Source organism: Falco biarmicus, chromosome 3, assembly GCF_023638135.1.
Source record: "Falco biarmicus isolate bFalBia1 chromosome 3, bFalBia1.pri, whole genome shotgun sequence".
Classification (NCBI taxonomy): Eukaryota; Metazoa; Chordata; class Aves; order Falconiformes; family Falconidae; genus Falco; species Falco biarmicus.
The window spans coordinates 105,612,052-105,636,833 of NC_079290.1; the positions used below are offsets into that span (position 1 = coordinate 105,612,052).

Consider the following 24,782-nt stretch of genomic DNA (forward strand, 5'->3'; position numbering starts at 1 on the left):
AAAGGGGGGAAAAAATAATAATACACGAACATTTCAAAAAAAGCTGTCAATTATCCCTCCCAAAGAACGCCTCCCAAAGCCCTTCTGCTGCCAAGTCTAACAGGCTTGCTTCAGCAGACAGCTCCTGCCCCAGATTTCCCCGTAAAATATTTTCACAGCTTATTAGTCTATTTAGCATGTTGCATGCTTAAGCTCTTTTGTTTATTTTTCATTTGAGATGGCAGGAGGAAAAGATCCTATAGAATACATAAGGGTGTTATCGACTGTGTTTAATGGCAACTGTTTGCAGTAACAGCAGTTAGAGGTCATGGAGGCGATGCAAATGACACAGCTGATTGCTGTAAGAATTTATGCTCTAATTTTCTAACACCCAGATAGACGCTGCTCGGTAACCAAAACCTACCCAAACTCCAGTGGGTTACCGCTAAGGCAAAATTCCTCTGGGAGGCAGAAAGGCTCACTTTACAAAGCCAAAATCCGAGTCTATTTGCAATAACAGGCGGCCAATTTAACACGTGTAGGGATACGAGAACAGCTCGGTTCCACCATGCCAGTAACGAGGCAAAACTGCAACGCTGCTGCTGGGCACTGTCCTTCCCCGGTGTTTATTAGGTAAGTTTTGTGATGATGCACCCCCAGCAACGCAGCGTAACCCAAAGCACCCTCTGCCCAATACAGAATCCAGACACTCAGTGTCCAAAATCTGGCACAGCACCAGCACGTGCAGCGCTACCCACATGGCCAGCAGCGAACCCCACGGGGACTCACACACGGATCCTGGTCCCCAGGTTTAAGGGGGATGGATTCTTAACTATTGACTAGTTGTTTTTAAAAAACCCACAATAATACAGCTCCATCACTTTATCTCACGGCCATTAAAAGAAAGAATCGGAGCATCCATATTCTGTATGACAGAATTAGTTTTAATCCCCCACACGTGTTTTAGAGGTCATCCCAAAGATAAGTCTCTACTCTAGTTACATAATCCTCAGCTTAAAAAGTTTATTTAAAAAAAAATAAAAATGTGACAGGGACTAGAAAGGAGCAGGGCTGGGGGCAGAGCGGAAGCTTGAGGTGGAGGAGAACAGCCTGCAGCTCTCCCTGGGGTGGGGGTTCATTTTCTTTTCAATGATGGTATTTAATTCCCGTTTGAAGCAGCACCCCGGTGGAAGAAAGCAGCGTGTGGGAAACACTATGTAACCGGCCTTGTCAAATAAAAGTATTCTGGCGCAGTGTAAGTATACCAAAGGAATAACCTCTTTCATCTAAAATATTGGAAAGAAAAGTTCCACAGCTAAGAACTAGAGAGGGCTTTCTCTGTTATTTGTCATTAGCCTTTCCGATCAGGCTGAGCACAACGGTCTAATTTACAAAGTATTTTAGGACAGAACCTGGAGGTTCTATTTGCAACCAAACGGATTTTGCAGCTTCTGCACATTAGATATTCCCTACACAGACAAGAAAGGGGCGCTCCGAGGCTCGCCAGCAAGCAGCCATGCGACCCGTTGGCCATGGAGGACACTCATGGTGAAGGGTCCCAGGGCCCACCGCAAGTGGGAGGCGGTAACAGACCCGGGACGCTTTGCCGGTTACCGCTGCGGTGCCTGAGCGTGTTGGTTTTCTTGCGGGTGTCACTTGCAGCCCCGACACCTCCACGCGAGAGCCCACCTGCACGGGCAGCAGGGACGTGGGCAGCGCCGCAGCAGCACTGGACCTCTCCCCGCATCCCACCCAGGGGACGAGTCGTGGGCTGTCCTTGCCGAACGACATAGCTTTTGGCTTCCCTATAATCGCCGTTTCCTCAAAACTCGGATCTTCCCTGCAAACTCTGCACATTAAATGCCTTCACAGCACCCTCCTGTGGGGATTCCGCGTCCGTACAGAGACGGGGGCAGCTAGAAATGGGGCGTGCGAAGGAAATCATCCTCATCCTCCTCCTCCTCGGGCTACGGTGGCAGGCACAGGCAGCAGAAGCCACCTTTGCCGGTGGCTCCAAGCGTGCCAGGCTGTCCTGCCGGCACATGCCACGTCCCCGGTCGCTGAGCGCGGCTGGGGTTACGAAGCGATGCCAAATGCACCGCAGCCACCAGGCGAGCCGGGGGTACGGCCAGCAGCACCTCCGCTCAGTATGCATGGCGTGAAACTATCCCACAGGTTTGTCTATAACTTCCCGATTCACAAAACCAAGTAATGACAGGCAATTAAAAAAAAAAAAAAGAAAAAAGAAAAAAAAGGTTAAAGCAGATCTTCCCCATAGTAACCACCAACAAATGAAAACATCACCTCGACTCTTTCCCCAAGGTTTGCAGTTGCGACCCAAACAGGGTATGGTAATGTTTAAAAACCTGCTCTCAAATCTAGAGAAATCTCCATTTAGCAGGATGTTATTTTGGAATCACTTAAGCCGTAATAATTCTGTTTTCGTGGTGATGCTGCATTTTAATTCAGATACTTGAAAGCGTTTTTATCATCAGCTACAGCGGTTTTATGCAACGCTTTGCCATCGCGCTGAAAACCAGACAGTTCACTAATTTCTAAGAGGAGCAAGACTTGAGTTTATAATTGTTAGGTTAATAAACATTTAAGTTTTGAAAAAAAAGTTCATCTGTTACTTACACTGTTGATTTACAGCGTTCAGACATACAGAAATCACACAGACATCATACACCTTCTCACTTTTTGCAAGAACGCTGTAAAATTAAGAGCTGAATAAATCTTGAATCTGAACTATTGATTATCCTTTAGGTTATGTTGTAATTTAACGTGCCTCACAAGACTTGCAGAGCGCACAGAGATCAATTCACTTGTGCAACGTGCAATGAGAGCATTTATATGGCATTATTCACTTCCGAAGTATCTCACACCAAATTAATTAATCTTAATACACGATGCTTCTGCAGGAACAGTTTTTTGCTTCCCAAATCAATAGCATTTAAAAAAAAAAAACAACAAACAAATTAATATTAGGTGAAACACACAGACAACTACCTGATACTGTAGATGCTTTGAAATGAGGCAGTAGTGACCGCAGGAGGGATGCTATTCCCTTGTTTACTTTTTCCTCCACCTAACAAGGCAAGTTCTTTCCACACACTTATTACTTGGTAATGACTGCTTTCACTCGTGAGAGGAATCACACACTGCTACCCGTCGCTGGAGCACACAAATATTCTGTCAGGAAAAAAACCATTCACTTATGAAGAGCAAAACTACAAATGCAGCCAGTGCCCGTTTGCCATGGTTGAAGCGGCAGAGGATGGCGGGTTCCAGGAGCACCGAGGTGGCACATCACCCGTGCAGCCACAGGGCATGCAAAGGGAAAACATGGCACAAAATCTGTGAGTCAGGCACGCTGCGGGCAGGCACCTGGCGTGCGGCGTGGTAGCACTGCTGCCCACACGCCTGTGCTGTACGCCCAGCGGCTCAGGTCCTGGCGCAGTGAAAGTTTCCAGACAGGACCACAACCTGCGTCAGTGTAGATGGATGTGTCAGTGTGGATGGACACACATCTAGAGAGTGGCAAAGAAATACAAGTGTGTGGTGGGTTTCCAGTTATGATTTAAAAAATACTTGTATTTGGTGAGTTTTCAGTTATGGTTTTAAGTTTTCAACCTAGAAGCCTTGGAAAAAACCTGTACTTGGAACCATTCATCTCCCTCAGTTATCCCTAAACAGAATAATAATTGAACAAGCTGTATTAGATGCATTTTGCATTGCCAACCACTGAAATACTGCGAGGATGCGATATACTCCAGATTGATTTCAACATGTAGAATCAATTGGAAATGAGCTACTGGAGATGAGCATCTAGTTTGGAAAATTCACGTGCAAAACTGCAATTAAAAATTGCCTTTCCATGGCTGAAAAGTCTTTTCAGATTATCATACTGGACAGTAACTAAACCCACCTCTTGATAGTTAAAAATTCACTGCCATCATGAACTATGGGAAAGCGAGAGCTGCTCAGTGCATCGCCTCTAGCTTGCTACCACCACATTCCAGCATTACCAAGATCTACGGCTGCTCTTCCAAGGCAAAGAAAGGCTGAGGACGATGGCAAGCGCGTGTGTGGAGGTGAGGGGGGAAATCCAGAACCCAGAAAGGCAGAGCGAGCAGACGTGGCAGCACTGAGCAGGCAGGCACTGCAGCAAGACAAACCAAGACCATGATTTTGTTGTTACTGTGCCACAATGTGTGTGCCCAGAAGGCTGGTACCAGGTAGGAGCCTCTCATCGTTAACAGATGTAAGACATTACTCATTATTACTAGCGTTGGAGAGTACAGCATCCTCCGGGGAGTAGCAGCAGTATTTTCTGGATGAGAACACTCCATTTCTGCCTTAAAGAACATCAATTCTTCCGCCACTACCCAGCCTTGCTTAATGGATAGCAGAGCTATTCCCAGCTACAAAGAAAGCATGTCCTAAATAAATGGAGAAGAGAAAGGCAAATAAAACGTTTGATAATAAAGTCTTGCAAGCCGCAGTCTCTTACAGGAGGGAAATAACCTCAACAGCTGGAAGGACAGCTTTCCTCCCATCAAGGTCAGATCTTCCAAAGGAAGGGAGGCCACCAGGTAGCACGCAGCTTGGCCCCAACCCAGCCGGTATCTCAGAGTACTGCTCCCCATCTGCTTCCTTCTACACATCTCCAAGGAGAGGAGCGGATGCCCAAGCACGAACCCTTGTTAGAAGCTCGCATGTTGATCCAACTACTGAATTGGTAATTTCATAGCCTCTCCTCAGCCCACCGCCCTGCTAAGGCACGAGGACCGAGGAAGGTGGGAAGTTAACAGAGTGGCTCAGGTGAAGCAGTAGTAGAGCTTCTCATCAGGCATTTACATTCAAGTGCCGCAGCACCTTCCCCTTCCAGGTCCCTCACAAAGAATGGAGAAAGGCAAGTTTTAGTATTTGTTTTGTATGTTCATCACAACAGGAACATAAGCCAGATCTAGACTAGGTCCAAGTAATAATTACTGTAATTAGCGCTTCATTCATATAATTACCAGCAGACCCCATAACATTTTACAATGGAGGTAATTACCCATATTTTACAGCTGAGGAAACAGATACAGTGCAGGTGAATAACTTAAAAGAAATCATGTAAATCTGTGGCACAGCCAGAGACTGCAATTATCCTTATTCCCAGCCAAGGCTCTCCCCAATAATCCATGCTGTATTCACTTCTGTCTTGTGGGAAGGAATCCAGAGAAAATAAACACAAACGGGAATTTCCAATATCTAGGAGAGCTGAAAAGCAGACAAGTCAAACCTGAAGGAGAAATAAAAACACATTTTTATCACCGAACATTTTCTCACCCGAGCTCTGCAGCTAAGAGTGAAGGAAAGACAGAGGACCCTAAGCTCCAGCACGGACAGAAAGCCAAATGCGGGGTTTTGACTGCTACAGGAGTTCTACTGCTGTAAGCAGAGTAAAAGCAGAAGCACAAGACTGAGTGGGGGAAAGCTGCCCAGCTGCATCGCCTCACCCCTTCAGCACCCACAGACCTCCGCACCTTTTGAGAACGTAAAGATTACAGCAACAGCAGTAACTAAATTATTGAAGGGCTTTGCAAACAATATATGCAGAGAACAGCAAGCGGGGCGAGAAGCCTGGGAAACTGACCCCAACCCCCGGGGAGAAGGTCCCCAAGAAGTCAACAGCCAGGGCACCAGCTCTCCCACCGGTGGCTGGGCACCACTGCTGCGAGGCTGGCACGGCACACCAGCCTTCCTCCAAAAAGCGACCATTCCCCTTCCCTTCCAGGCACGAGGGCAACGGGATTCTCACCCCGAAGCTGCCAGCCCTCCACCGCAGGAGCAGGGCATGGCTGCCCACTTGTTACGACCACTGGGTACCGACAGGTTCTGTACAGAAATCTGCGTTTCCTCAGGTGCAAAACTGGGCGGGGGGCAGGGGTGTAGAGTCTGTCCTGGATGCTTTTTCATCCTGCATGTTTGGATGAGTTTCATTACTAACAGGACAAGAAAGCCACTGTTTGCTTGTGTTGACCAATACATCTGTTTTTCAGAGTAGTCCAGACTGAAGTGAGCCATTTGTCTGTTGCCTATGTGTATTTTATTACATGAACAGCACATACAGATGACTGATACCCAGGTGTGTCTATTAGGTTGAATAAAGCAGATTCGGTTAATCTGACCCCAGCTGCATTACCTGAACAGCAGGACGACATGCAATGTTCTAAATCTAGTAAATGTGCCAAGTATTTCATTTCAGCCATTTAGCCTTATGTTAAGGTTAGTATATAAAAGCATCCAGCAGTACAAGATGTTGCATAAATATCAAAATTAAGACTTGTTTCAGGAGTGGATGTTATCAATATTCTGGCTTTGAATAACAGAAAAACCTTGTAGGCAGGAACAAATCTCTCAATAGAGCATTCTCTTAATATTTAAATAGACAAATGTTTTGCTTTGCCAACATTTTGCAGCATTGTGTAGTTCTTTGATTAAGCGTTTGAAGAAAACATGTATTTTCGCTCCTGTTCAGTAAAAAACAAGCTCAGTAAAATGAATTCAGTTCCGTCACCTCCTGCCATAAAACAGACAACTGTTGCTGATGTTCCCTACTGTCACCCAGTAACCCTACAGCAGAAACCCAAAGACAAACTTTAAGCTGGTGTAAATGGTAATGCCACTGCCGTGTTAGTGAAGCAGCTTTTCTTACTAGCATTTACTGTTGTTTAAACTGAGACCAATTCCAACCCTCCCTTTCCAAGGGCTCTACCTCCTCCTTCCCCAGCAGGTCTAGCATCCTGGAAGCCTGTGCAATAGCTAATCAGGCGTAATCCATATTCATTACGCTGATTTCTGTGAATAACCCGATTTCTGTGAATAACCATCTGTGCCTAACAGAATACTTGGAAAGATCATGAAGAAGAAAGCATGCACTATCCTGTGTCACCCAAACACCTTGCGAGATATACCCAACTACTCCCATCGCTAAGAACGCTTACCTTATGAAAAGAAGGCTGGATGGACATGACAAAATATCTCCTGAAACAAGAAATTCTAGCCATCTTTTAACCTCATGTGTTTTTATATTGACTCCAATTCCCAACACCAGACATTTTTATTCCATCGCTTATTTTTTTTCCCTTTGCAATTTGTTCTACCAGGAGGCAGCTGAAAGCCAGCCCTCTGCACAGAGAGAGATTCCCTTTCGTTTCCAGATGTCTAAATAAAGGTTTTTTAAAAATTGCTTTCCTAGAAAGTCAAGGCATTCACGTCTAACTGCTGCTGATATAAAATGTGTTACAAGGAGGAGAAAAATAGTCTTCAAGGAGTTTTCTTGAGCAAAAATAAATATTTTTTCCACTGAGTTTTAAAAACCCTGTTCCAAAAGAAATAGCTCGAGATGATTTTGGAGGATCATACTTCTCAGGCTGACAGGCAGCATTAAAACCAGGGTAAAAGCCAAATCCCAGCTATCCAAAGCACATTCGATGTAGGAGCTAGAGCCTTGTATACCAGAATCGATGACTCTCAGCCTAAAAAAAACCCTAAAATCTGGAACAGGAGGGGAAAAGGAAAAAAACACCTGAACGCTTCAAATGCCAGTGCAGGCTGCGATGTCCAGCTTGGCTCCTAACCACGGGGTCAAAGAGAAACACGTACATCAACACGGAGGAGATACTGGGCAGCAGAACATGGTGCATACTGGTTGTAACTGCCACGTTACTTTAACAGGTGACTCTGCAAACACAATGAAGGGCAGTTTGAAAACAGAGATCTTGCTGGTTAAGCACAAAGATTAGTGCCAGAACTACCGTTTTCTCAACCACAGATGCTAATTAAAAATAGGAGATGCTTCCTGAAAGAGACTCGGGTGACGATGGTGTGCCCCCACCACTCAGGGGCAAAACCCTCCGAGCCCTGCAGAGGGCTGGCAGGTAAATGAGGTGGCTGAGACCCCACGGCTCAGCAGCAGCCCCGGACCATCAGCAGGAGGGTCTTCAGATGGGCTTCAGCCTCCTCCAAAAGAGGTCGGACACAGGCAGCGGCCAGACGAGGTCAGCGGAGCCGACTCGGAACATGTGAACAGCTCACTACCATTTTAATCTGCAGGTCTAATGAACAGTGTGAAGTTTTATAAGCATCAACAAGGCTCAGGGAAGACCTAAATCCATTTCAGCGCTCATTTAGCAGCTTCATCAGTGTGCAATTAAAACTTCAGCATTAAATGTTAGAGAATAAAATAATGAGGCACTTAAAAAATAATCTGTACTTCAGTGGGCCGTGCTCAGTAGATTTCATATGATCACTTACAAGATAAAAACAGAATCTGGCCAAAACCTGTCTTATACACCAGTACCCTTTCAATGGAAAAATGCAAAGAAAGAGCTGCTAAACTTTGGAAGCTTTACTATCCCACGTACACTCGACACTGCTTCTTTAAGCACATCTGTGCTTAAAGCACATCTCAAAGCACTGATAACTTTCCTCTTGGCTTCAGTGATAATGTAAAAATAAATGTAAATTGAGTTTCAGTCGAGATTTTCATTTTGGTCTAAAGCCTAATCTTTTATTAAAATAGCTATCAGTTTTAAGCTGATGGTTAGGAAAAGTTATCTTCAGGACAAGGAACAAAATTTTAACAATAAAGAGCATTTCTTATTCATAAGAGTATCTTAAATGCTCCCATGATTACTCTGAGCTATGTGACTGAGTGGGAAGGGGGACAGGACCCAGCATATGTTTTAGTGACCAAAAGGACTGTAGAGAAATGCAAATTAAAACCAAAGATGTACAGAAATATCAAAATAAATTAGAGTAAGTACTGGGAGAACACAGGTCAAAAAAAGTAATGTGCTATACAGGAAACATACACACAGTTAAACTTAAAAGAAGCAAAAACCAATGAAAGTTATATACTTTATTTTTTTTAACAACTGAAATATTTTTTATTTAAGAAAAGCCAACATTACATCTCTTCATAGGAAAAAAAAAAAAAAAAAAAAAAAAAGACATTTGGGGAGGTCAAAGAACGCTACAGTTTAAAATGATGAAATGTTACAGCTTGCACACCAAAATTAAAAATGACATGAAATTAAAAAATGAAATGGTTACCAAAGTAATGCAGGTCAAGGGATCAAAGGTGAAGGGTCACACATTATTAAAAAGAAATCCAAAAGGGCGTCTGCATCAAGATCTCTGCAAAACAAAGGAGCTTCAGTGAGTAAAACTCGTACCTTCCGCGGAATCCCATCAAAGCTCTCGCAATTCCCCGCTCGGAGCAGCGCCCTCCGGCCGTCCTGCTCCCACCCGGGATGCTGCTGGCCCTCCTGCGCCGCCACCACCCTGCCGACCAACCTCAGCTCCAACCTCTACCAGCTCTTTTTAATATTTTTTTTTTTTTCCTTAAACCTCCCTGTAGAATGGCTTCTACAAGCCTTTCCATTTCCATACTGGTGCACTGGCTTCTTACTATAGAAAAGGTGTTTTCGGAGCTCGGGAGAGACAGCAGCGCGGCTGGGGTGCTGGAGCCGGGATGCAGAAAGCACGCAGCCCCGCTGCAGCCCGACAGCCCCCTTCCCTACGGAGGCGGCCGCTTCGGTGAGAACACAGACGCTGTCAGTACAACTTCCAGGTCGCCTGTTTCCAAAGTATTACACACCCTTTTGCAAGAGTTTGCTTTAGTCGTCGTAACTGTGGAAATACAGTGATTATTGACACACACGCACACTGAACTCCTAACATCATATCATATTGGTTGAACGCTACAATAAAAAAGTAATTCAAATGTGGTTACCAAGACAAAGGCCTCTCCTCCTGGAATTTCAATTACATAGAAGCTATAAAACAACCTTTGGTACCCATTTCCAAGCAAGATGCAGTCAATTATCTATACTAAATTTATGCAGAGAGCGTAATATTTACATCAGATAACTTTAGGAGAAAGACAACCACCAAGGGCATTACATCCCTTTTTGTTTCAGCATCTCCCCCAGCCCTGGCAAGGCGTGACATTTCGGGAGCCTTTCAGCACGACTGGCATAGCTTCATGACTCAAGCCAAGAAACCAACCCACCCCACGAAACTGTGTCTTTGCAAGGCCAAGAAGCCACCAATGACAGAAAATCACCATCTTCAAAGCTGAGGTGTAGTTCAAATTTGCCTCTGGATTCTTCCAGAAACACATCCTTCTGCATCGCTCCCGCTTTACGCGCATGGCAGGCGAGAGGCCCCCGGCCCAAGCGGGCAGGTCTGTACCTTTAACACCCGCCAGCAGCACTCTCTGGCAAACTCTCCTGCTAAAGTTACTGTCACACACTGGAATTCAAACTTAAGTTCTTGCCATTGCTTCCAACATTTACCCATCCCAATTTTTGCGTACACTTTTCCACTGTTACCTCACCCGTGTGCTGAGGCTGGGTCCTTGAATCAATTTGCCCCACGGATCTGCGGAACGGGCTCATCCTGGAGGAAAGCGGTTTGGAAACCAAGTGACTTTGAAATAATTTGACAACAAAGGCAGAGATTTGCAGTGACTCAGCAGCTAATTAAGTCCAGAAGGTATTATCATGAATCATATGCTCAGGAAGACCCCGTACCTCAGGAATTCCTCAAAGGAGGGAGATGGGGAATGAACACGGTCACCCTGTGGGCAGCTGCGGCAGTGGGGCAGGGGCTGCTGGCACAGGCAGCTCCGGTGCGGCTCCCGCAGCCCCCAACACCAGTCAGGCTCCCTCCCGACTTCTCAGGTAAGACAAAGTTTGCATAAAGATGAGTTTTAAAGAACTCCAAGACCATTTTGCGCCCGGGATGGCAGCCGACTCCACTCATGCGGGGCAGACCCGCAATGCCCAACACTCCACCAGCACTTTGCTAACTCCACTCTCCTGCCTACGGGGCAGCAAACAGCCCCCGGCTCCTCTGCTGATCACCCACCACCATGCTCGTCAACAACTGGGTACAGACCTTAATTCCAAGGGAACGAACACAGAGACTTTGTTTTCTATTTTTTTTTAAATTATTATTTATTTTTTTATTTCTCCTCCACTGCAACAGATTCCTGCCCTCCCCGCCCCCCGGTACACTTTGTTCCCCGCAGTGATCACTCCTTATGCAGAAAAACCACCAGTTTCACTGTTGGTCCTTTACCTTCAGTTCTACCCCTGCATAAAAGCTCTGCTTTTATTGGCACTAATTTTTCCTTCATATCTAGTTTTAATTTTTCATCTAAATCCCCTGATTTTTCTTTTCAAAATGAAACAGCCACGCTCAGAAGTAGCGAACATGAGACCAAGACGACAGGATTTCAATCACTTACAAAATATAATATCCTCAAGTTTCCATTCATTTGACAAGTGAACCAATTCATTCGTGTTTATATATGCCAGTCCCTGGCAGAGAGACACTTACAATTGACTTTGTAAATTGACTTTGGTGTAACATTTTCCTTGTCAAATGCAATACAAAGTACAACTCGCCTAACACACCGCTGAGTATTCCACTCCGTGCTGGGCAAGCCAGAGACCCAAATACGTGATGCAGCAGTACCTACCGCTACCGTTGGTATTCCTATAGATAAAACAGCTAAATGATAATTAAATTTACGGACTCTGCTGATTCTCATGTTTGAAAAAGGGCTTACATAACTGGTAACTCCAACTTTTTATTCCCCCTATACATCCTCTTTTGTAACTATACTTCAGAGTATTCATGTACCATTAAAAGGATGAGCCGCAACAGCTGATGCAGGTTAGGAAAAGCACAGCAGATTTATCAATTGGAGGAAATAATATTCCACCTTATTTCCCTGTGTTCCTAGAGCAATCTACGATACCCTTTTTTTTTTTTTTTTTTTGGGGGGGGTGGGGTGGGTGGGGGTGGGTGTATTAAACATACAGTAGGCAAAGGATCAGAGTCCATTTCTACAGAGAGTACACGCCTGGACATGCTTTTGCTGCTGCCGAACTATGGCTGCCTACACGACAGACTTTCAGCAGAGGAACCTGGGGCGCCTGCCACGGCACAAACCAGACCGTCCCCTCTGAAAGGGCAGCTCAGGTTTGCTGGGAGGTTTTGCCCTCACACCCCAGACCTGGTCCTGCCTCCCCATCGCTTGGAGCAGCACACAAAACCAGTATCTCCATCCCCTGAACGCCACCAGCACAGGCAGCTGCGTCTCTGCAGACAGGAGCAGGAGGGCACTCGCTGTGAAGCCTGGATGCATGGCACGGCTGCAGGAGCACTCAAAGCAAACTGGACCAATTCCACTCCAAGCTAATTACTAGAAAGCCTTAAAACTTGTAAAAATATTCAGAGGCATTTTCATAGGTTACTGATGTCAAAAAGTCAGCGAGCTAAATACCATCAGCATCTTATACTTTGTGTATAATATGCTAAACTAATTATGAAGAAATTTTCTTCTTTAGCTATAATTAAGTCTAAAAAAAAGTTAATTTAATTAATTCAATTTAGTTTGCTTGGGGAAAAAAAAAATAACAGGAGGGCAGGATGTTATCCAAAAGAGTGTATTTCATCTGTTTGCTATGCTTTACAGGATTCAGTCTGGTCCCAGGACTCCAACACACTAACTGCACAGAAGTGCAAAATCAGCCATTTTTAAAGACTTATTATTATACAATTACAACGTGGGTCCTAACATTAACAAAAGGGAAGGAAAAAAGTTAAGATTTTCCGAAGAGGAAGATGAGGAATCTCTATTCAGCACAAACAGCAGAGCAGGTATTACTGTTTTTCTTGAAAACTGGCAGGAGCAGTAACCTTTCAATTCTGCTAAATCACCGAGCCTGCTCACAACATTTACTAATTATGTAAACATAACTGAGAAACCGCAAAAGCAAAGCCAGTAGCAGATTTTCTGCTTTGTACATTAAGCAAAGTGCAGAATTTCATTAATTTCACAAAATAAACCCATAATGAAGTGCTTCTGTTCAAGAGAAATTTCCATCTCGTTCACTGATCAGTCTTAAATCCTAATCACACGCAGCGAGAGAAGCCACCCACATGTGCTAGACTGCACCAGTCAGGTGTACAAACAGCTTACTCCCCACTCGGCTCCACTCAGGGTGGAAATGTTAGTATTTCCTTTTGATCTCACTTTCTGAGCTTTTTCTTCTCCTCTGCAGAATGTGGGTTTTCTGACATTTCTGTTGGCCAAGGGGATGGACACGCTTTGGTAAGTGCCGTACCAATGGCTGGTAGAACATCCAACCAGTGACAAACTCTGCTGCCTTCCCCAGCTACAACACCTAGCAGAAGACCACCACCACCACTGAAACAAGGGGTGTGAATCCACACCGATGTTCTTGATTTTATAGATGCTCTGGCTCTTCCAGGCACTTTAAAGACATTTAGGATCGATCATCAAGTCCAACCATTAACCAAGTACTGCCAAGGCCACCGCTAACCCATGTCCCTAGGTGTGCCACATCTACACCTCTTTTACATACCTCCTACATAGGAAGCATGCACAAGCCAGGCTGCGACCGCTTCCCCACCACTCCTCCAGCCAAGGATCATCAGGCAGAACAGAAAGCAAGAAAACGTCTAATAATAGCGTTTGCCAATACCACCGTTGTATTTTATACTCCGTGACCACACAGGCAGCAGGCAATTAGTCAAAATTAAATATTCTCATTGCTCTTAAGAGATCACAGAGCCGATGCAGGCTGCGAGGACGCTCTGTAAGTGCTCCATCAGCGCAGAGCTCCTGCAACAACAGCCAGCCTCTGCCTTTGGGGAACTCCGTGCTTCAGCAAAACACACCTGAGTTAACTTGAGCTTAATGAAACAAAAACACTGAGTAACTTTACAGTCCTCAGGAAACTGTAATGAGCACTGTTGCTTTCTGCATATTGCAGAGGGGATGCTGTGACCGGGACAGATGCCCCTTGCTCGCTCTGACTGTGGTGATGAGAAAAGCCGATCCCGTACACTCGCCCAACCCCTTGAATGTGTAACACATTAAGCTACTTCAGTAAATAACGTATGAACTGGTACAGAAATGTTGCAAAGCGTTACAATAAACTCTACCGTCCAGGGCATCCTTAAAACAAATAGGTGTTTTAAGTTTTCAGACATAAGAGCTAATTCTAAAAGGCACTTAAAAGCATTAAATAATAATAAAAAAAGTAGTATGTGGTACTGCTACCCAGAGTTGTACTTTGATGAACAAACTTGTCACAAGAGAAGCCGTCCCCCTTACGGGCTGCCTGATGTGTCTCTGCCAGGAGGCTGAGGGGGAACTGGAGGCAGCAGGCAGCAGAGGACACATCGCTTTCACCCACTCCTTGCTGGCATTTCATAGCACAAAAGCCAGCGCAAACACTCGAGACTCACTTCCCAAATCAGTCTGAGTGTCTTACGTCCCTTGGGCAATTCTCCAAACCTTCAAGACCTGCGTGCTTTAAAGAAAAGACGGGAAATAACTTGATGTCAAGCAGAAAAGGAGAATGTCACTGTCGCACAAGCGAAACAAAAAAGCAAGACCACTCACAGATGGCACTGAGCAGGCGACTCAAGGTCCCCAGCGCAGCACTGTCAAAGAATTTCTTCCTATGCTAAATAATGCTCAGATACAGAGTTTCATAACTGTGCTTATTTGCACACTAGCAAGTAATACCTAAGCCTGAAATTTGTAAGAAGTTGATGCTAGATAGCACATTGGAGAACAGGTCGTTTCCGCCGTGCCCCTCAAGAAAAGCTTAAGCACATGAAGCAATTACTACTGGTTTTTTCTACCGTGGAAATTCTGGCCTTCTCCCAGCAGAGAACGTAAATATAGAGAACTGTCAGAAACAAAAGCCCTAGGTAGCATTTTACATTTCCGATGTTTAACTTTTTCTTCTTTCTCGTACTGCGTCATTAAGTGTTTACAAGGATGATTAATGACTGCGGCTGCCAACTCTATTAGTGAAAGGCATCTCTGCTCAAAGCTGCAATCCCGCGTTTGGCAAGCGCCATGCAGAGACAAGGTTACTCCGACACCCTTGGGCCCCTGCACCCACCCGCGCCGCCAAAAGCACAGGATGCATTTCCCATCCCACAGATGATGCCTCTTGCTGCCCAAAGTGATTAACGCTTAACGAGCCGGCGACCTTCATCACCTCCGTTCAGGGACAAGGCGCGAGGGAGTGCCGACAGCCCTCGGGTCCCTTTGGCGAGAGCTCAGCTGATGCCAGCGCTGCGTGGCACTGCTTTGGCACCACCGAAGGGACCAGAGACCCAGCCCTCCCAAACGCAGGCTCCCCCAGCACGCCAAGCGAACTAGAAGCGGCACCGTGCCATAGGAAGCCTTTGCTCCGTCCACTCACTAAAACCAAACCAGATCTGCATTATGCAAACACTGAAAAGGTTCAAAATGAACAACAACTAAAACCCAAGAGCAAGGAAATCCCTCACATGCACACAGCATTGCAGAATTTTCTGGCAATTAACTGATTTGTCCTAATGTGAGAAATCATATGAAAATCCCCTTTCTATCCTCCCCCAGAGCAAGAGAAATAAGCACACACACACTTTCACAGGCATCTCAAAAAATGTAAATCTGTAATTAAATTGCTTGGCTAAACTTATGATTTTGTATCTCTGGTTAAAAAAAAATGAATTAGAAGGAACGTTTCCTTCACTAGGAAATATAAAACCACTATAAACTTGATTTAAGACTAGGTGACATCTTGATATGGAAATATATTTCCATCAAACATTTCAGTTAAAACTGCATAATCTGACAGAAAGCAAACATCTCGATAACGTGTTCTAAGCATTTTTAAATGCTCCATTTCTCTTGCTGTTCATCGTATTATTTTACTAAGTGTAAAGTCAACCACAACCTATTCAGCTCTCAAAGGATATTGTTTCTCCATCCCAATTACCCAATCCGGAGAAACGTATGACCATTATATCCTCCATCTGCAGATGAAAGCGTTCAGAAAAAGTTATTTGTGGCGTTCCCATGGCGATGCCCTGGTAGAGGAAAGAACAAACTCCAGCTGCTCCCTGACCTCCGCCTTCAGCACGACGGCAGCATCTTATTTGCAGATGCAAGAGAATCAGCAGCAGACTGAGCCTACACGCCAGCGTGCAACGCGTGCCCTTCATGCTGCCCACCAGCCCCAACCGCTGAACACACACGCCTGCGCTTCATTTCAAGGACCCGCAGATGCATGCAAGGGCCATGTTTCCATTCCCTTGAAACATCCCCGTGCAAAGTAGCAGAAAAAGCAACGTGTAAGGGCTTCGGAAAGCAGCCAGGTTGTAGCTGGGTTAGAAGGGATGCATCCCGCACCGCACCCCATACCAGTGCCCATCGCGCTTGCATGTCAGAGAAATGTATGGTGAGACCAGACATCCGTGAGTTTGTCTGAGCACACAGGAGGAGTTTGAGGGAGGACAGCAATGTCACAGACATGTTCACATCTGTAAGGTACTTAACGTGTTTTATTTCTTCTACATCTTTTCATAAATCTCCCTATCAATGAGCCACCTCACCAGCAGTACCAGTGATTCTGAAATTAACAGAAAGATTCCAGAAATACCACTGTATAAAATACATCTTTTTTATACATCTTTTTTCTTCTATATTTTACTTCTGTATTTTACAGCTTCTTCACCAGCACAGACAGAACACCTGTATACTCAGATAAAAAAAATACATTCCCCTAGGAATGACTCTGAAATGTAGTCCAACATTATTATTCAATTATATCCTAAGAAAAAATCAAGTTTTATAACAGCGAACAGAATTTAACTTCCAGGTTGGGGGTGGGGAGGGCAATAAAATCTGTAAGCTAAGCTCCCTCCTCCCCCATAATTAACAGAAATTTTCCAAGACTTCATCTAGGCATAGGATTCTTTCTTTTTCTCCTCTGAGCTAACAAGGCCTAAAATCTCTGGCCACAAGAAAAGCTCTTCCTTCTAAATAATGCGATAGGGAAACTGCAACCGACACGCCACATAGGCTGGCAGAGACAGCACCAGTAACAACCCACATACAGAAGCAGCTCCTTGTCCCCACTGCGTGGCAGCCGCAGTGACAGATTTTGGAGGAAAGAGAGATACAAATGACTGTGACAAATTGACATTCAAAAAGACAGAAGTGGGATCGTTTTAGGTTTTTAACATACCAGCTGATGCTTTGCAATTATCAGCAAACAATCCGTCTAGAATTAAGGTATGAGACAAACACCTACAATATGCTGGCAAGCACCATCCAAACCATTCACTTTCCCCCTCTCCAGGACACCGACACGTCCTTCAGAAGGGAGGCTACGTACCCATGTGTTTCTTCTAGCCTAATACACCTTGCAAGTGCCTACTCTTTCCCGTTTGCATCATGCTTATGAAGAATAAAGTTTTCCAGCTATATGATTAACTTTGTTTGCCACATCCTGTGCCCTGGGAAGCTACATGCACCAAACATTGTTCAAAAAGAAAAGCTGAAAGTCTGGGTGTGTGTAAATGTATACACAAGGCTCCAACGAGGGACAACAGAAATACTAGAGAAAGTCACTAAAACCCAACGAGCTGTTTCCCATAATAAGGAGGAGCCACATTCTGCCAGAAACCAATGCAAAGAGCTTTCCTTCAACTGTCTTCGTCAAAACATCATCTTCTAGAGCCACTGAAATTGCTATTAGTCCGTGCCCTCTTCCCATTACTATAAACACTATCATAGAATAAACTGCAACCCACATTTTCTACAATTTACATTTCAATTCAAATGACCCACGACAAAAACATCTACACAGAAGAGCCAGTGCCAGCAGCTCCCCAAAAGGCCCCATAAATTCTGTCACAGTACTTGGTATGTTGAAACCAGAAAGGGGAGGGCAGGTGAAGGACTCCAACTTTGAAAAATACACACATGAAGCGATCCATATTTGATTTTGTGCTCAGCTTGCCACTTGCAGTCGTTAAACTCGTGAGTACAGTTTTTGTTAACACGTTTAGATGCTACGAATGACTCACTGGAGGGACACAAACAGCTAGCTTGCAGGAGGCAGGCACTAACTGAAGTTTTACAGTAATTTCACAAAGTCGGTTGCTTCTATTATGAAACAATTCCCACAAACATGGCAAAGGTACTGTAAGACAGTGCTACTGAAAACTAAAACTATACTATAGGTATCGCCATGTAACTTCCAGCCTTGCTGCCCAGAGGGAATAAAGGCATGGGGATCACAGACCTATTTGGACTGCTCTTCAACTTGACCTTGGCCCACCAGACACCTGAATTTGAAATCGTTCTGTTTCATTTCAATGATCCAAACCATGATGTGTTAACAGGAGACAGGCAAGCTAGCACATTCAGAGTAATGGGATTCCAGTGTAAAAGACCCCGAAACTCTGTCCCTCCCTATCCTTAACAAGGTTCCTCCAACACGAGTAAGCTAGTGACTTTCCAGGACCCCGCTGGGCAGGAAAGAACACACACTGGTTTTTGTTCGGAAGTCTTTACGCACTATAAGACAACACTTTGTTCCACACAGTACTAGAACACCTACCTAATTTTAAACAATTTTGAAACACATCAATAAGATGATAAAAGACTTGACCCTCTGAGACAAGCGACATACGCACGCACACACACAAGCAATGGACTCCTGCTATACTAGTAGTCACCTTCCCCATTTGGCTTCAAGTCTAGTTTAATTCTCACCCTCAACATGTAATAGGTCTTTATTACAACAGGCTCCAGAGCCAGGGAGTTTGTACATGGCACACTCTCAAAAAATAATCCATAAGCATCAAATAAGCTGGTACATTCAAGAATAAATAAGAGATTTAACTACCTCATTAGTGTTCCAGCGGTGCCTCTCTTTCGGTAAACTTGAACATTTTGGTAGACATTCAAGCAGCTTCTTCGGTAAAAAGATTTTTACATGACTGCCATTGCTGTTCCCATGATCATCTAGAAAGAAGAGAAGACACATGATGTAGACACAGGAGACCAGATGGTTCCCACCAGCAGACCCTAGCTACAACAGGACTTGGAAACCCACTGGTTAACTTCTCAAAGAGCAGGCAATTTGTCATTGCAAAGCAGAACATGGCTTTCGCTTGAAATGGCACCTTTATTTCAGAAGTATAAATACAGTTTAATTCCTTGTGGTTGCAAAGTTTGAGAAAAGCTTTGATGGATTTGTGCACGAGGAGCCTGTGTGTGTGCTTACCTATGCCTATTTTAGCTTATTATTTCCCTCAGTGACAAATTTTACAAGCAATAGCGACAAAACGTTACAGAAGCTGTGACCACAGCAGTATGACCTGCCAGGAAAGTCGTAAATGAAGTTCACACTCGACAGGATTTGCAAGTAAATAAGCACAAGAGCCCCAGTACCTGCTATAATTTTGTCAAGCTGCAGCAGAAATGCAGCTCAAGGTCTATTAGTTCATTTAAAACTAAAATGTGCTGTACCTGATTAAAAACAGGTTACTTTTCTTTCCACGGACAGCTCAGAAAGTAAATGTAGTTCCTCAACATAAGAGTGAGGCAGAGGCATGGAAATCTTCCTACCTCACCACACCTGGGGGTCTCAAAACCAGAAATACCAAAGGAAACAAAACTATTCTTTGTGGTTGCTAAAATTGTAGGAAGTGCATTGATTCCCCTTAAAAAACAAAAGACGCACCCCAAAACCCCCCAAAGTCCAACAACGGCATGCAGAAGTCCCAGAAGCATGACCCTGACCCTCTATCACCACCTAAAGAAAGCAAGCATCCACGAACTGCACATCTTCATGGACCAAATCAGCCCCTGCAGAAAAGGGAACTGGAGCAGCAGGACAGGACATCCCAGCCACAGCCTGGAAGCTTTCCTAGCTCTCCTTTCAAAACCCATCATCTCTGCCTTCTTCCACGATGCCCACACGTCGCGTGGCAGATGCTGGGCAGCGGTATACGAGTACACTTACTCAGTGACATTTTACCCTACAAAATTAATTTATAGTCATTTTCCATTTGGAAGTGTACAGAAAAAGGACATTAACTTTTTCCTTTTACACATCTAATCATTTATGTCATTAAACAGATGTCAGCATCATGATAAAACTCCCCTGCAATTACGCACAATACAGAAATTTCCCGTGACCTGCAGCAAACCAGAGAACCCGTCCCGCAATCATTTTAGAAAGCGGGCGAAGAGCGCAAACCGGCAGCTAGACGTCCCTAGTATTTTTAAAGCTTGATTATACTCTTGGATGTGTCAAGTTCAACAATATACATGCTGTTAAATCAACTACTCGTGCAAGCACAGCAGATGAGTTTACAAGATAAGCAGCGATGTGTATGATAAACGTGAGCTGCTCTATAATTTACGAGTCCTGTGCGCTCCCTGAGTTATTGGGAACTTTCCTGTACGACTGCGTTAGACTAAATCAACAGGGTTGCCAGCTCCGTGCTTCTTCCTGGGTGAACGAGCAGTCGGGCAAGCATTGATCTTCACTGAAGTGGTAAAGGAATCGGGAAGAAGGTTCTCTCAGTTGATTTTTTTGTATACCACTCCAGGATTTCTAGCCTGACACTGCATATCTCAGATCATTACTCTACAGGGCTTTCTGGTCACATCTTTTTCCCAGTCAACGTTCCGCGCATGTGATCATCACCTTTGTTATTTCCCACCACCCCGGGCGGCTCAAAGCTTCACAGACACGCACGTCATGACACTTGGGGCTACCCACGCAGAGACAGCAACGTGCCCGGGGCAGAGAACCGAGGTGGGTAGGGCCCCATTGCAACAGCAGCCCCCAGCCTTTCCCACCAGTATTTCCAGAGGCACCGTCCAAGTGAGCGGGTACCTACTTCACGCTTCCTGCATTAATTTTATACCATTTTCACATCTCATTCAAAATATTGCATCGCACTACATTCAATTCATTAAGGCGGCAAAGTATTTTACAGCACACATTATTGCTTTTATCAGCCAAACTACATCCCCAGTTACATCTCATCAGCTTATTTTCCATGGGCACATTCTAATTGACATTAATTGTATTACTTCCCCTTACCTCCGTATCAGTCAAGTCCTCTATCATTCATTCCATTATTTTGCAGGGCTGGCAGACCTCTAATTATTCAGCTCGTTTTATTAACTTTCTTCCACTGTCATCAATTACCAGTATTATTAATCCAGAAAGTGCCTATGGATAATAGATCCCTTAAAAATGTTTTGGTAGAAGTTACCAGAACTTGCTGACTCTAAACCTTCCGACTCCTGTTGTTAGCATCTTGTACTTTTGCATTATTATAGCAAGGGAAGGTCATTTCCATCGCCCTGTAACGTGCCTACATCTCACGTACGCTCCCCTTTTCTGCATTTAGCAATGACATTTCTTCATTCCAAAAACCCCCCAACCTGGAAAACAACAACTGCTGCCTGTCTCCATCTGACAGGCTTCTCGTTAAAGAACCCTCCAGCCGCGTGGTCAGAACGAGACACAATAATCGTGCTATGGGAAGGGAATCCTAAATTCAGCGACCTCTGGAACAGGCATGACCTTGGAGAAGGACGAAGCGGGCCAAGCAGTGGTGAGGAGTAACAAGAGTGTGCCTTGCCCCGAACGATGCACGCACACTTGCTTTACAACTCGCCTCTCCACCCGCTGGCACCGTTCATGACGTATTCCCGAGTGGAGGAAGATCTGTGCAGGTAAAACAGGGAAGCTGGACACCGAAGAGGAGGCTTGCTCTGCCAGCTGCAGGAACAGTGCTGGCAGCCCCTGGCTACCCCCGGACCTCCACCCCACCTTCCCTCGGACCGCATTTGACGCTGGCAGATCCCCCGCCCCACGCGGGAGCTGTGCCCCTGCCTGCAGACCCGCTACCCCACTGCACACATTCCTCCAAACAAGCTTTTGCTTTGCTATTCACGTTCCTCACAACAAATATCGCAAACCTTTCAACCAAAATACATTTTTAGGGAGGTGGAGCACCAAAAAAAAAAAAAAAAAAAAAAAAAAAGGTTGTCCTTTCATTTGAATCAAATCTGTCATTTCTAGTCTCCCCGATGTACCCACTCACCTACTACAGTCTTCTGATAAAGGCAGAGGAATGAGAATCAACATCACTCAGCAACCAGGCCAAGCTTTCAGAGTAGCCAGCATGCACTCCAGAGGAAATAGTTTACATTTATTTAGAATTAAAATGTCCTCTGTAGTGTGGGGAAAAAAAAAAAAAACTGCAACTGCACGCTTATTTGATTTTACTGTCCAAATCCAGGCCAGATCTGTACTTGAACTTTCTTCCCTGTATTATTTTTGCTATGGGTCCAACCTACAACACTGTGACCTGCAAACCTATCCAGTGTCGATAAAAAGTGCTTTTGCAAGCAAAGCTGCATTTGCACAAGGAGGATTTGCCAGTAAAGCTGTATCGACACGGGGGGACTTCAGTGCAAAGCTGGCCACAGTTCAAAAATGCTTCCCAAGACATGCACAGCCCATTCGGAACGCTACAATAAGGAAGCTATATACTAAAATCTAGCAGCCTGCAATGTAACTTGTTATAATTCAGGATGAAACTCGAAATTTAAGTTCCATTAGCAATCTTCCAAGATTACTTATTAGCAAAGCAGAAACTTGTGTAAAATTAAGAAAGTACAACTATTATAAAGTTCATGGAAAGTTCCATATTAATTATACCACATAAACCCTTCGTAATTTTATGGGTTTCTTCATGCTCCTTGCACTTTATCCTCCCAAGGGATGCAACATGGACCATAAAACTTTAAAGCGCACAACAGCAAATCACACAGCAAGTCTGTGCTCTACCCCTGCTCTCCAAACAATCCCCTCCCTGCCCCCCCCCCCCTTTTTTTTTTCTTTTAACTGGTTCTTAAATCTTCTGTGATCCAGAAGGTGAATTTAGATCTGGAAACCATTTAACTACCACAGTTTGTCAATATAACATATAATTGGAGAGTACAGAAATGGCTGAATGGGTGTTGATCAACTGCTGATTTGCAGACAGTTCTATACTGGAAATAAATATAAGGAATAAGCCTATAAAATCACGAACACAAGTTTTATAAACCCATTATTATGAAGCGATAACTTAGGGTTGGCCACCTCCTTAACTACCTCACAAGAGAGGTAAAAGGTGGTTAAACGTTACAAATAGGCTCTTTCATATAAAACAAACAGCTAAAATAACCATGTAATTATTAGCTACTTAAATGGAACGGGAGGGCGTCCAGTTAACCGCGATGCCACTCACCACACTGCTGCTTGAGCAGAACCCAGGAAATACAGCTCGGATGCGGCACCCATCCACGCGGAGCAAGCGGAGGCTGCCCGAAGCCATCCAGCCCTTGGCATAAGGCAGTATTAACCTGTGTGCCAGCCCCCTCGCAAGGAAAAGAAATGACTGCATGCCTTATTTAAGGGAGTTCAGAGGTGGCCACATCAACACCCAACGCAGAAGCCCACCGCCCTTATTTTGGAGCCGTGGGTCTCAACCCTGTCGGCTTTCCTGCAACTCCCTCCCCTGTGCAAAAAGCCACTCTTCCAATGACTAGCCCTTCTGAAGATATACAAAGACATAGACAAAAATGTAAGTCAAGATATCCAGATTTAGTCAAAAGATATTAATTTCTTTTACATATTGGTATTTCCCACTGATTGATTCAGCTCTGCTAGGTCCTAAGCTGTGGGCAGGAGTACAAAGTCCCCTTGAATTCCCACATTCTTTCACTTGCTGACCTCTGGATGCAGACAAAACCAGTCAATTCAATCTGGCAGAATGAAATGCAAAGAATTTTCCTCGATCCAAACATCTGAAGGACTGGCATGCTATTTCTCATCGTTAAACTTCATTCCTGGCATTTCCAATCAGTAAACAAGTAGCAATATAAGCAAAACCAACAGCTTTTGGTCTGTTTTCTAGAAATATTTGGACGATTACAGTTGTAAATCTCTTGGCAACAAAAGCAGATTTCTAAATATCAATAGAGGGTGGCTAAGATAAGATAACCAGGTCCAGCTCTACAGTGCCGCTTTCTCAGCGCGGCTCCGCCGGGAGCCAGCACCTGAGCCAAGGCATTCCCGATCCTTCACCAAGGTGTTTCCGATCCTTCACTGCACAGGGCACAGGATGTGGGCAGCCCCAGAAGCTGCCTGGGGGCTGAGGGGAGGACACAAGGGAAGAGTAAACAGTTCAGGCAAAGGTAAAAAACGTGAAGTGGGAGCAAGAGAGGATGGACACACAAAGCAGCACACATGCAGCTGGGCAGCAAAACACGAGGAACACCAGCAAGGATGAGGAGGAGATCACAGGAATGGCAGTAGTATCAAGAACGAGCAACAAAACAATCCTCCTCTAGCAAGTTATGGAGTCTAGCCTAGTTTCTTGGAATATTTGTGATAACTATTTTCTTGCTATGACAAGCCCTACAAACCCATTCTAAAACTCAGAAATACAAATGTAGCTAAAACTCGGTTGCTGCGTATCAGCATCCCGGTGCTCCCTGCCAGGAACACACTACTTCTAAGTTATTTTATCCTTTTCACATAGCAGAAAGTTTCTTGACATTTTATAACTGAATTCAATTTAAACAACACAGTTCTGTAAAACTGCAAATGGTGCGTTTTGGGGAAGAGTCGATAGCACAATTCTTCTTAATGAAAGCCTACGCGCTGGTTGAGAAGGCCTGGTTTACACAATTAGCTATTTATTTCTTACACTGTACATTTATCACTGTGCTCAGCACTCAGGAGCCTACTTCCCCCAACCAGCAAAAGTGGCTGCTCTATTTCACAGGCTCCTCTTTTCCTCTCCCGCCTTAGCAGGCAGTTTGA

General features: G+C 44.6%; 1 protein-coding gene across 13 annotated transcripts in view; it reads right to left on the minus strand.

The window, feature by feature from the left end:
* CAMTA1 (calmodulin binding transcription activator 1) overlaps positions 1 to 24,782 on the minus strand; it is a 325,176-nt gene that overhangs the window by 273,459 nt on the left and 26,935 nt on the right. For 12 of the 13 annotated variants that reach the window (XM_056331855.1, XM_056331845.1, XM_056331846.1 and 9 more), the window contains one exon: positions 18,783 to 18,901. In XM_056331855.1, coding sequence (XP_056187830.1) covers positions 18,783 to 18,901 — 119 coding nt within the window. Of the gene's footprint in view, positions 1 to 7,558; positions 7,714 to 9,087; positions 9,174 to 18,782; positions 18,902 to 24,782 lie in introns of those variants that run through there. The other variant, XM_056331849.1, reaches the window with a different exon arrangement.